The sequence below is a fragment of the Dermacentor silvarum genome, chromosome 10 (genome assembly GCF_013339745.2).
Source record: "Dermacentor silvarum isolate Dsil-2018 chromosome 10, BIME_Dsil_1.4, whole genome shotgun sequence".
Classification (NCBI taxonomy): Eukaryota; Metazoa; Arthropoda; class Arachnida; order Ixodida; family Ixodidae; genus Dermacentor; species Dermacentor silvarum.
Window position 1 is genome coordinate 31,799,680 of NC_051163.1, and position 13,498 is coordinate 31,813,177.

The following is a 13,498-nucleotide window of genomic DNA, read 5'->3' on the forward strand; positions in this document are numbered from 1 at the left end:
AAGGGTATAAATCGGTCATAACTCCCACCCTTACATCCAAAAAGGGTGTAAGGATGTGAGTTATATACACATTTACACCATTACTCAATAGTGGTGAAATTGTTCTACAGTGTACCGGGCGTGCAGCGCTAAACAAAAGAAAGGCACCCAATACATTACTTATTGTTTGGGGACAAGATAAACCCAAAAGTGTGTAAACTTTTCTTAGAGTGTAGATGACTTGTGTCGGCGACAGATCAACCCCAAAGGAAGCAAGCTTATACTGTACCACTCTAAGAAAAAAATTTGCACTTTGTCCCCAAACGACACTTCTTTCTGCACCAAAGATGATGGCATGTGTATATAGCTAACATCTACGTATGCGTATTATGGCGTACTGCTCACCAACAGTGATTGTTATCCAGTAGGTTAGGTTACTACATGTATATACAGGGTGTCCCGTATCATGCACCAAGATTTAAAACTATACACGAATACACGCAAGATTGGCGCGCGAGGAGCTTGAGGCAATTGGTATTGGCGGGCTTCTTTCACGCTCAAAAAACACTTTTATGTAGAACGTATTTTGAGCAACAGAAAGTTTGTCTTTTTTTATGTTTTTTTTTTCTGGTGTTTTACGTGCCAAAACCAGTTCCGATTATGAGGCACGCCGTAGTGGAGGGCTCCGGATTAAGCTGTATCGGGAGTTTTTCATGTTGCACTACAATTTTCTAATTGACGCTTTTCATCTAATTATAACATTTCAGAAGTTGATTAATTAAATAAGACTAATTATGTCATTAGGTGGAATGCAAAAAATAATCTGAGTATCTATAAGCGACGGCAAACAACATTACCCTGGTTTTGTCCAGCTATACATGGCTATTGCATGATTTTAAATCTTGGCCACGGCGGCCGCATTTCGATGGGGGCGAAATGCGAACCCACCGTGTACTTAGATTTAGGGTGCACGTTAAAGAACCCCAGGTGGTTCAAATTCCGGAGTCCCCCACTACGGCGTGCCTCATAATCAGATCGTGGTTTTGGCACGTAAACCCCCATATTTTTTTTTAATTTTAAATCTTGGTGCATGATAGCTGGGACACCCTGTATATACAGGCCTGGACGAACAATATATGATTCCTTCAAGAGCAGCTGTGGTTTGATCTTTTCGAACAAAAGGTTACAAGGCGTACCATGGCAGATGACAAAATGTCAGAGAGTTCGGCCACTTTCTGGCTCGCTGAATATGGCGCCATTTATACTGCCGAGCTCAAAGTCGTATCACTGCTGATAGCGTTTTTTTTTTTTTTCGTATCACTTAACTGAGTGCCATGACTATAGAGTTATTGAATATTTAAATGAGTGATTTCAACCTGTACCGTAGAACGTAATCGACCAACCAAAAGAAACATCGCGCAAAAAATAATGTGACCGCGTATTTCAAGCAATCGGTTACTTGTAGCGCTGTAACCTTGTGCCGTAACAAAAGCGTAATCTCGTAGCAATCTCTCGATTCAAGATACGGCGCACAATAACGTCTGGTTTGAAGGTCCGTGCGGCTTTCCTCGAGCTGAAACATCTAAATCTGCCCTCGAATATTACGTCGCTCTAGACTGAAGCGACGGAGGCTTGTGAGAAGTCTGCTACCACACGTGAGCTAAAGGTCAATCAACTGAGGGGTGTGATGGGAGCCTTACGGGAGCTGTCACTTCACGAAATACGGCTCTACTGTTTCGTCACTCACGCCCGTCCGTCATTCGAAACGCGCAAGCAACACACAACAATATATGCGCGTGTGTGCTGACAACAAAGCGCCTGATTTTTCTTGCATGACCTTTACTAAGATTACCTCGGCGACCGATTTTTATTTGACGCGCAAGCGAGTGGGAAGCCAAGGCATAAGTCTCCGAGCACGTGTGCATAGCACACCGACGTTGAGTGAGTACCCAAGTGTTGATTATGAGCCATCCTTTGAATTGTATATCCAGTGTACGCTGGAGCCTTGTTGCTCTATCCTGATATAATATAGGATTTGTTTAACTTAAGCAAGTCGTTTTAATCGCGTGCGGGAGGCACAATTCTACTCGTTGGTAAATCGGTGTTGTGAAAGTCCACATGGTGGAGGAAAGTTCATGGAAGATAAAAAATGTCATACACCCGACTGTAGCAAGAAACTACAGAGGAAACCCATAGGCTTTCTATTCCTACGAAGTTGTAGCTTCGTGCCAGGGGTTTCCTACAAAAGACACCCAGGTTTCCTTTGTATAGCTACAGTGCGTTGCCGTAGAGATGTCAGTGTTTCGCTTGCATGAATTCTACTGGTTGAGCTGGATTCTAAAGTATACGGCACCATAAATCAGAATTCACAATTCACTAACAATTGCAAAAGATCGCTAATTAACTTACTTACTAATCACTTTAGGGAGCATTCATTGTAATTTACGAATTTGAGCCAGTGAGTTTGCAAGGTATACACGCACTTAAAAGAAATTCTGAGGCTGGCACAAGTTTCGAGATCTGAAAACTGATGCTTCGTATTACAGCTTCGAAATTCATTCCAAGCTTCGGCGCTCGTGCTTCCAGAACTGACCGGCGTCAATCGAATACTGCCATGATTGTTGCGTATTACGTTTGCAGGAACAGGATATGCTTCTCGAAAATTCGGCGCCCTGTCACCTGACGGTGCTCGCGCTGCTGGTCTGCGGTGGCGTCGTCCTGCAATGCCTCTCGACCGAGCCAGAGGACGACGCGGCGAATCGTGTTGAAGATGACGAAGACCCGGTGGAAACAGTTGTACTAGACACGGCAAACGGCCCGGTCAAAGGATTCATCGCCCAGTCGTGTCTGGGAAAGCCAGTGCGTGTCTTTTACGGAATACCGTACGCTAAGCCTCCCACCTGTCAACGCAGGTTCGATCGCGCCGAACCTATCGAACGGTGGAGGGACGTCTTCGATGCCACAGTGAAGCCCTACTCGTGCTTCCAAGTGTTGGACACATTCTACGGGAACTTCAGCGGCAGCGTCATGTGGAACGCCAACACGGAAATGAGCGAGGACTGTCTCAAGCTCAACGTCTGGACACCCGGCTGCCCGTTGTCCGAGGAACCACTCGCTGTTCTTGTCTGGATCTACGGCGGCGGCTTCTACAGCGGCACTTCGACGCTGGACGTCTACGACGCTAGGACTCTGGTTTCGGAGGAGAACGTGATCGTGGTCTCGATGAACTATCGCGTCGCGTCGCTCGGGTTCCTGTCCTTCGGCAATGAGCAGCTGCCCGGAAATGCCGGTCTCTACGACCAGTACCTGGCGCTCAAGTGGGTCCGAGAGAGCATCGCAGCCTTCGGAGGCGATCCGAACCGAGTGACACTGTTCGGCGAAAGCGCCGGGGCTGTCAGCGTGGGTTTGCACATGATGTCGCCGCTCTCCCAACCACTCTTCGCCAGGGCCATACTTCAGAGCGGATCGCCCACTTCGCCCTGGAGCTTCCACGACAGGGACACGGCTCGGAGAGCTGCAAAAAGGCTGGCTGTTGCTTTGAGATGCCCGGACGGCTTGGACCAGGACACACTGGATTACCTCCGCATTAAAGACCCCGAAGATATCGTGACAAGCGAATCGAATAACGGTGGCGTTGTCGACTTTCCGTTCGCTCCCGTCGAAGACGGCGCTTTCCTTCCAGGCACGCCGCAGACGCTGATGGACGCGGGTGCGTTCGCGAGAAACATAAGCGTCATGGTGGGTTCCAACGTAAACGAAGGTTCCTGGTTCCTGCAGTACTTTTTAGGACTTTCAGTGACGGAAAAGAGCCCGAAAGTTACGAGACAAAATTTCACGGCTGCTTTAGAAGCGCTGGATCCGTCGCTGAGGGGGATGCCAATCGACAAGGTCCTGGAGATGTACACTGCCGGTAAGACGCCTTCGACATCCGCGGAGATCTTGAGGGCCCTGGACTTGATAGTAGGTGACTATCACTTCACGTGTCCCTCAGTGCGGTGGGCAGACCGCCTGGTCCAAGCGGAGATACCGGTGTACCAGTACGTGTTCGCGCGCAGGTCTTCGCGGAACCCGTGGCCCCCGTGGACGGGCGTAATGCACGGTGAGGAGGTTGCCTTCGTGTTCGGCGAGCCGCTCAACGACACGCACCGGTACAGCGAAGAGGATAAAATCGTGAGCCGTCGCATCATGCGGTACTGGGCCAACTTCGCCAAGACCGGGTGCGTACATGCACACGCTTCAGTCGTGGCACATTCTCAGCTGGCCGTTTTCGCATGTGCTTCCGGCGTGCTACAAATTTCGTGTATAGGACGGCAGCCGCTCTCGAACCTCGATATAACGAACAGCGCTATACCGAGTTATCGGATACAGCGAAGTAAATCTGATATGTTTATCGTCCCAAGCAGCTGCTGTCGAACCTCAATATAACGAACAGGACTTTACCGAGTTATCGGATACAGCGAATTAAACCTGATATGTTTATCCTCCAAAGCAGCAGCTGTCGAACCTCAATATAACGAACAGGACTATACCGAGTTATCGGATACAGCGAATTAAACCTGATATGTTTATCCTCCTAAGCAGCAGCTCCTAAGCAGCAGCTGTCGAACCTAAATATATTGAACAGGGCTACAGCGAGTTATCGGATACAGCGAAGTAAACGTGACATGTTTATCCTCCTAAGTACCCCTTGTACAATGCATTGCACGTTGCCTTCAAGGTGTTTCTTTTTTTCGAAATTCACTCGGAAGTGATTGCGCAAAATATTAAATCTGGGGGTGAAGTACAGCTAGTGCATGTGTAACTGCAAATAAGTGGTTTACTCATATTCTTGTCATTCACTTTCGAGAAATTTGACACTAAATTGATCTGGACCTCTATGTCGTCCCAGACGGCGGAAAGCAACCTTGAGGTATGTTTCGAAATCACTGAGATTGCGTGAAAATACCGGACGCGGCACCAACATGGCAATGTACTGTAGTTCCATCTTCATCTCTGCGTTTAAACAATGAAATGCAGTTTTTACCATGAGGGCATTGTTAATTTTGTTCACATAAATGGCGACGCAGCTTTTGGCATCTAACCATAGTATTTAAATTTAAAAATATGTTTTTTCACGTTCGTAACATAACAGTAGACAATAAAAACCACCTTGAAGAGCGATTATCTCCCATAGCTGTATTCGGGTCTCAGAAGGATATCGCCGATGTCAGCCTGTGACGAACTTAAGCTTGTAACGAATATCGGATGTCACAAATGTATTTTCGTGTGGAATGCGACATTCGTGCGAAGTTTGATTATTTTAGTGCGAGCTAGAGTTTCCTTCAAACAAATGGTGGTCACATCTCATATGTTCTACGTAGTCTAGCTGATTATCTGTGTATGTATGACCTGGTACAACCGCATCCTAGTATTTGACTTTTTCGTACTACATGAAAGATGCAGTCATCAGGGGAGTAAAAGTTACTCCCTTAATGGAGTAAAATATCTAACAATTCATTTTCCGTGCGATTGCGGAAAAACAATTATAAACAGATAATTTGGGTGAAATCACATAAATGCAACATAACAGAAAACAGAAGAGATCAGAAAAGATATGTTACAAAAATTTCCATATTTGTTCTTTTTGTTTTGTCACAAAAATGTTTTAACAGCATGTGCTAGATGGTTATTTGACGCCACCTCGATTCAAAGGGGCTGCTACTATCCTAGGTTATATTCATAACGTTGGCAAGTTTTTGTCATTACGTTGCACGGTATATAACGAGTTAGCAGTTAATTCTCATACACAGGATTCATTGGCGATGACGGAGGGTTAATCAGGGCAATATGGCTTCCTCAGCGACATAGCGTGCTCGGCAACTTCTCGTCTGCTAAGATCGCCGGAATTAAATTTATTGCAATTTCGCTCAAATTTTATGCTTGTACAGTTGGCCATTTAAAATATTCAAAAACAATTCGAAAAATTTTACCATTTTAGAATAGAGATCATTCGATTCGAAAAGCGAATATAGGATGGGGCAATATTCGATTCGTTATTCGAAACTTTCCAGTATTCGCACACAACGTATATAGGCTTGCTTGAGAATACGGGGGTTAGACCGTCTCCTTATTATTACACGCGTCAGCGCGCATACTAAGCAACATGGACACTGTATAGTTAGTTCTGCCGCTGGCCTTAATTTGTAACTGAGTAATTATAACTGAGTAATTTATAACTGAGGACTCCTGCTGTGCCCAGGAACCCAAACCTTCCAGGAGACGGATCGTCACAGTCGACCAATTGGCCCAGGCGCACGAATTCGCACAAGGAACATCTGGTGCTGGATGTCAACGAAAGTGTCGGGTGCGCACACCGAGAAGCCTACTGCGAGTTTTGGGAGGACCTACGACGCAACCAGACCCCTCCGGTCCCGTCCTGTCGAGAAGACTCTGGGTGCGCGTAGCAGACCATTTCGTGTCAAAAGTGTATACCAGGGTTCGAACGCAAGACGTCGTGCAATCATGACTGAACTGTCACCTTAATTGTGCCCGTTCCTTGTCACCAAGCCAATTAAGCGAATTAAGGTCACCAAGCCAATTAAGGTCACCGTTCCGGTGATCTTAACCGGCTTCGAAGCCACCGGTACGGGCGCGCGTTACAGCAATAAAATAAGCCGCGGTGCGGCCAGGTGACGTCACAAGCACTCCGGGCAACTCAAGGCCCAGTATACAGTCCGGGGTTCTTACTCTGAACATTGTCAGATTCCGCTATGTTTGCGTTTTCAGCGTGAAAGTCCCCGTCAGAGCCTTTTGCGCTTGAAGAGGCTGTTCACACGTATAACGTACAGTCACATGCATGTTGAGGCCGTGGCGCTCACATGCTCACCATCAAAGTCCGAGTTTCTCGTAATTCGCGACAAAGCCAATCGCTCTGCTCAGGCTTCTCCACCGCATGTCACGCTTGACATTCGCCTCAACGACGTCAGCATTCCTGAGGTGCAGACCATCCACATCTTAGGAATGCTGCTGCAAAACAACACACGCAATGGCGCATCCATCATCAAGCTGTAAACAGCGGCCCAGCATATGGCACGGCTCAATCGTAGAATTGCCACTCGTAAACACGGGGTTAAGGAAACAGACCTTTGTAAGCTGATCCAGGCGTTTATTCTGAGTAGGATAAGACCAAGCTAGGTGGCTTCCATAATCTGCCAGGCCTACAAGACGGCGCTTGACATTCCACGCTATATCAGCACCCAGCAGCTCCACCACCTGGGCGTTCGTAACTTATGCTATACAGATGAGCTCATTGAAGCACACCGAACCGCGCATTACCATTTAGCGCTTACAACGACAGGCAGACGTGTTCTTGCGAAACTGCAGGCGTACAGCATGGCCCCACTCACAAGAGAAACGCGTCCCTACCACCTCGATCTTGTCACGGCCGATTGATATTTGTCAAACCGCTCCCTAAGAATATGCTCGCAGGGATCCACGACACCAGGCGTATAGGGCTCACGCGGACTCTCTGCACGATTTCTGCAACGGCCACTCAGAGATGTCCTGCTTTACACGGACGCGGCTCGTTATCCTCCTTCTCCTAGCCGCCCTCACTTTGCAGTCTGCGCGGTGACCGGCTCGGGGCGAATCGCTACCTCAGCGACCATTATCATCTCGACACCCAAATCAGAAGCTGCTGAAGAAGCAGCCATATCGCTCTCGCCATGCTAAATGCGGACATCAGTGTAGTGGTCAGCGACTCTAGGCAGGTCATCACTGACTTCCTTCGCGGCAGAGTGGCTTCATCCGCCTTGCATCTCCTTCCTCCGCGCTCTTCCTTCTAGGACCGCGATACCATCGAACTGGTGTGTGTTCCGGCTCACGCGGACAATCCGGGGAACGAGGTAGCCCACGTTACGTACTGATCGAGGTTCCATCAACCGAGCGGCGGGCCCATCCGACCCATATATGCCCAGAAAGGGCCTCACCACGTACCACGACATATTATGGCATGAGTCGGCGATTTTACCCTCCCCCCTTCCTCACCCTCGTCTCACTCGCGAGCAGGCTACTGTCTGGCGTCAACTACAAACAGGCTCTTTCTCTAATCCTTACATATACTCTCCCGTATGTATCCGACCGAATATGAGCCTAACTGCCCCTCGTGCAATTTACCCGCCACTTTCGCATACGTGCTATGGGGATGTAGGACCTTCTCTCCTCTCTCTCAGTCTTGTCACCTCCCTCACCCCGGAAGCGTGAGCGCCTTCTGCGATCAACCGACAACCGACAGCCGCGATCAACCGACAACCATGCTAAACGCCCAGGACGTCGCGGGCCGGCTCCGCCGGTCTGCTTTTAATGGGTCACATGACCAGTTCTGCCTTTGGCGAATAAAGTTGTTCTCTCTCTCTCTCTCTCCTGCGTTTTCAGCCTATCAGAGCCTATCACGCGCGCAGCAACTAAGCGCAGTGTGGGTGAGAGAGAGAGAGAAGGGGACCGCGCGCCGGCTTGCGAGAGCGAATGTGACGTAGCGTCGCGGCGATGCCCTCTCCTCTCACGCAACACCTGGCGCGCTAGCGTTGCAGCACGTGTTCCCTTTCGCCCGCTCTGCTCCTTCGAGGCGCGCTCGTGGCACACCACGATTACAGCTTGGTTCCCGGGCTCCAGTCTACCGGAACAACCTACGCGCAGCCTTTTTATCTTAAAAAAAGTTAGGCGTGGCTTTGCTATCGCAAACACCAATGACCAGCGGATCTGAGGGGGAGCCTCAGCAAAGTTGTGCAAAGCTAGGCGAAGAAGACCGTGGTTTAACAAAGCAGGATCAAAGTTAAGCAATGTTTAATGGAGTTGAGCATTGCTTGGCTATCACTACTGCTAGGGTATCTTTTCTTCTTCTTCGGGAGTTCTAGCGGTCGGCTTGGCCATAGCGCTACGTCAAGAAAGTCCAGGGCGAGAACGGGGCCCGCCGATGTGAGAGCGCGCCTATTACTAGGGAGCGCTGACGTCATTACTAACGTCATACTACGTGCGCTCGGCGCGGCTGTGCATTGACTCCGCTACATATACTCCGCTCCCGCTCAACTCCGCCCTGCCACCTATGCCGCCGGTCCTCCTCTCCACTCATCTCCCTCCTCCCCCCCTCGCCACACTCTCTTCCCTCTCGAGAGCTTTCCCTCTCGCTACACACTTGCCCCTCTTCCGACTTGGCTATGCTGCGAACATCGCTGCGCACGGACCAAGCTCGACTTTAACAGCTCCGCTGTAAATCTTAAATACCGCTGTATCCCTGTATCAGTTGAGTGCGCGCAGACAGCCCAGCGCTGGAGCGGGTATGTTTTGTGAATGTGCATTAAATACGCTTACATAAAACAATGTGTGTAATGATTCTCGCCGCGTGGCGCGGTTGCATAGTGAGAAAGCGTCAGACCCAGCCGGTCTACGACCGAATTGCGGAGCAGCTCATACCGGCAGCATGTGCAGTGCCAATGTGCGAACAGGAATCACTGGGCCCAGAGAGCATGCATGCGCACCTGTCTTGCATGCTCGCGCCATAATGCCCAGTAGCCCACGTCGCTTTTCACTATACTCCGCTCCATACATAGCAGTGAACGGTGTGGAAGCTAGAGAGACTTCTATTTTTACCGCAATTGTGCGCAACTGTCTTTTATATAAGCTCAGTATTGAATGAAACAAGTTTTAATCCTTGGAAACAAACACACTGCGGTATACAGTTATGCGTTGTTTTAGATCATTTTTTAAATTTTTGTTCTTTTCGGGTTTTTTATTTGCAACCCTTCGCGAGGAGCCTCACGTGCATTATCGCGCGAGCTTTGTTGGCGCGCAGCGAAGCATAGACGGAACGCGCGGAGTGATTTCTTGACCGAACTTCCTGTAGCTTCTACAGCGCTGACTTCTGTATGGAACGGGGTATAGCACTTGTGATAATTTGGGCCTAAGGGAACAAGAGTTACACGGAGGTCAGCTGTGAGCGAGTGAAATAACTTTATTTAGGTCCATAGAAGACGCAGAGGAGACGCCATGTCAACCGGCTAGTCCCACGTATGGGACCGCCAATGACGGTCCGATCGCGGGCGCTCTGGACGGCCAGTGTTTGGTCGTTGAGTTCGGGGCTGCCCAAAAGCGCAGCCCACCTATCCTCGCTGAAGGCGGAGCCGATGGCTTCACATTCCCACAACACATGGTTCAATGTTGCCGCTATAGTCCACAGGCAGGGCAGTCCGCACTGGGATACCTTTCAGGGTACATAGCGTGGAGAACCGCAAGGTTAGGATATACACGCCCTGCATAAGGCAGGGTGCGGGAGCGGGAATACTCGTCTTGACAGATAGTAATGCTTGGTGATCTCATTATACGTGAGCAATGGTTCCCCGCGGTGTAGGGGGACTGCGGAGGCGGCGCGGTCGGTGAGTGCTGGCGCGGCCTCGTGCGCGCTCTCGTTAGGGTTAGAGGGAGAGCCCTCAATCGACCCCAAGTGAGCGGGAAACCAAATTAGAGAATGCGGAGAGATACTTTTCAAGCTTTGGAGAATGCGAAGGGCCTGAGGGGAGACCATCCCGGTTTGGTAGGCCTTAATGGCCGCCTTGGAATCGCTAATTCGCTATATATTGCCTCTCTGCGACCATCGAGCACAGCCAGCGCGATTGCAACCTGTTCGGCTACCAAGGGCTTCGAAGTGCGAACCGTAGCGCAGCAAGTGATCCTGGTCAGCTGTGTCGTGGATTCTATATTTGCAACAGCAAGACTAGGTGTTTTCACTGGTGTGTGAAGCTTCTTGGGTGTCTTATGTGCCTCCGAGTTGTGCAATGACGCACTGGTCCGCGTCATCTTGTTTGAAGCCTTTTAAGCCTGATGACCATGCATGAAGCGGAAGGAGAAAATTGAGAGGCCCTACTCAGTCCGCGCGCTATGAAAGTGTGGAGGAAGTATAGAAATACACGTGGTATTTTTTGCTGTAGCGGCCATGTTGTCGTGGCAGGAGCAAGTGTGAACGCATCTCGCTCGATGTCGCTCGCTGTCAAAACGCTGGCTCAGTGAGGAACAGCGGCAGTACACGAAGGCTGCACGCACTCAGTACGGCACGCTTCTTCCCTTGCGCGCGCGAGATCGAGCCACCACCCTTCTCGACTCACTCGGCACGCTTTCACTCGAACCCGCAGCACACGACGCGAGGCCACGCTGGTATCGCACTTGGACTTTATGCAGAATGTCACGGCGACGCGTCGACGCAGACGGCGGATATGCGCAGCTGGAGCGTTGCGCAATGAAACGATCGCTCAAGTCACGACCACCACACGTGTTTGTTGTAAACTTTATATGGGCTAGCCATACGTCGATGTGTCGTGAAGTACGCCAAGTGCGCTTGCCGGTCATCGCCTGTGTATTCTTTGCAGTGCCGCTGTGAGAATGCGCAGATTTATTTTCACGAAAGCCGGCAGATATCTAGCGGGGACTAATTTACGGAGTCCAATATGAACTTATTTCAACGCTACAGCACACTACTCGGATGACATGACTTTAGCAACGGTATCGTGATGGTAGATCGCGATTGTGTCCGTTGGTCGGATCGCTACGGCGCGCGCACGTGCGCACAGCCCGGCGGAGAATCTGCCACGACAAGATAAGCCAACTTGGGCGTTGCGGAGGCTTTCCAGGTCGCGAAGATTGACGTCAGGGCCCAAGGAGGGAAAATTATGTAACCTTCTTGTGAGGGCCTCTCAGGTTTTATTGGGATAGCAATTATATGGACACTCCAAGCGCATTTTTGCCGTCGTCGTCGCCGTGATGTTCCGTATAAAGTCGAACGATGATAAAATCGTCGCCGCGCGCCGTGTGCGCGAGTGAAGGCGTGCGAGGGTGAGCCGGCAACCGCAGCGCACGCGACAGAGGAAGCACACGCTCTTCGTTCACGCGCGAGGAACGGGGAGGAGGCGACAGAGACGGGAGGGTGCGTTCTGCTCACGGAGCTATCTTGAAAGCGATCTGCGACGCGGCTGAAGTGTCCGCCCGCGGCGGCCTCATCATAGAATAAAGACCAACTTTGGCCTCATCTTCAAAGCGATCTGCTATGGGCCAAAGGGCATTCGCCGAGTGCCGGTAGCTTCGTATGCGCTGCGCTTTCGACGTTTAGTTCGCGTTGAAGGCGAGAGCCAGCGCAAAGGTCAGTTTGCTCGCTGCCGCTGGCGCGATTTCTCACTTCAGCGTTTTGACGAGCTCCCGCGGTCATCGAGCGAGATGTCTTCATGTTTACCTGTGCGCGCGTGACACTGTGCTTGTTTATTTAGTTAGTAGGCGAATATTTACAACTTTATATGGCCGATAAAACTACTATCCTTACTTCGTATAGCTGTCTACTAATTTGCTATCGCAATCGGTGCTTCGCCTTTCGGGCTAAACTGCGACTTTTTTCCTTCCTCCATGCTAATGGTGCAAAAATGACGGTAAAACACGCGAAGGATTGTACTGAAGTCTCAGCGGCGTCATTAGCCGACGGCGCATGCTAGACTGCGCCACAATAACGACGCAGCAAAAAACGTCTTAGTACATTCTACTAGTGCGTTCTAGAAGCCTTCTAGAACCCTTTACAATTCTACCGAGGCGCGTAGTATGTGAGCGTTAGTAGGTGTCCATGTGCACCTGCTATTTGTAGGTGCGTTAGTAGGTGTCCATGTGCACCATGTGCGCCAATTCCTATTAGACGCACGCGAGAGTTCCTGCGTCCGAAATATTAGATGACGTGGTGGCACTCTGCCGCGTTTCTCCGTCTCCTCCTTGGCTGACGGCTGCGGAGCACGTTCGGTACCAAAGTCTCTTATCTTATCGCGCATGTATCTTACCGACAAGCACCGTTTCGTCTTGCAAGTTTACCAAAGCTTCGCTTGCACCGACTCCGCAGTTCGTGGGACCTGCGCGATTTCTTTTTGCCGCGTAAAACCGAGCGCAAGACAACCATGGACTTCAAGTGGCGATTGACGAGCAAGGACACCTAAGTCAGGGGTGCCGTGTGCAAAAAAGACTCTTGTGGGGGCAAGCTCTTTCAGTCACACTTTTATGCAAACGCCAGCACAGCGAAGGATGTAAGAGCGAACGCGAAGCGCAGCCGGGGATGAAAGACGGCGATAGCGGAGAGCGCGAGGAAAGCGGACGAGGAGGGTATGGCGAAGACGGGCTCTACGGCGACGATGACTATGAGATGGCACCAGAGCAGCGCGCGTCGTCTGTTCACCGATGACGCCAACGATAAGGCACGCTGCGAGCGCGGGCACCGATACCATATACGGAAACAAAGCACTGCATGAACAGAGGTCTGTCGGCGGCGGCTGCTGTGAACCGCGCCCAGGCGACACCCACGCGCCGCCTGTCGCCATCTCCCGATCAGCGAGGCAGTCGCGCCACACTTCGCTCCGTTTGCAACGTCCCGCACGAGATAGATTGTCTGCGCCAGCCAATATATGGCGAAATGAAAACGCGTATAGAACTGCGCTCAAATTTCGCATTAAGGAGTACCGTAATCATGGGC

The 13,498-nt window shown here is 50.4% G+C and overlaps 1 protein-coding gene across 1 annotated transcript in view; it reads left to right on the forward strand.

Moving 5' to 3' along the window:
- LOC119430968 (acetylcholinesterase) overlaps window positions 1-6,662 on the forward strand; it is a 12,593-nt gene extending 5,931 nt beyond the window's left edge. Inside the window, exons 2-3 of the mRNA XM_037698436.2 lie at window positions 2,620-4,196; window positions 6,218-6,662. Coding sequence (XP_037554364.1) covers window positions 2,629-4,196; window positions 6,218-6,422 — 1,773 coding nt within the window. The 5' untranslated portion in view covers window positions 2,620-2,628 and the 3' untranslated portion in view covers window positions 6,423-6,662. The remainder of the gene's footprint in view (window positions 1-2,619; window positions 4,197-6,217) is intronic.
- The last annotated feature ends 6,836 nt before the right edge of the window (window positions 6,663-13,498 follow it).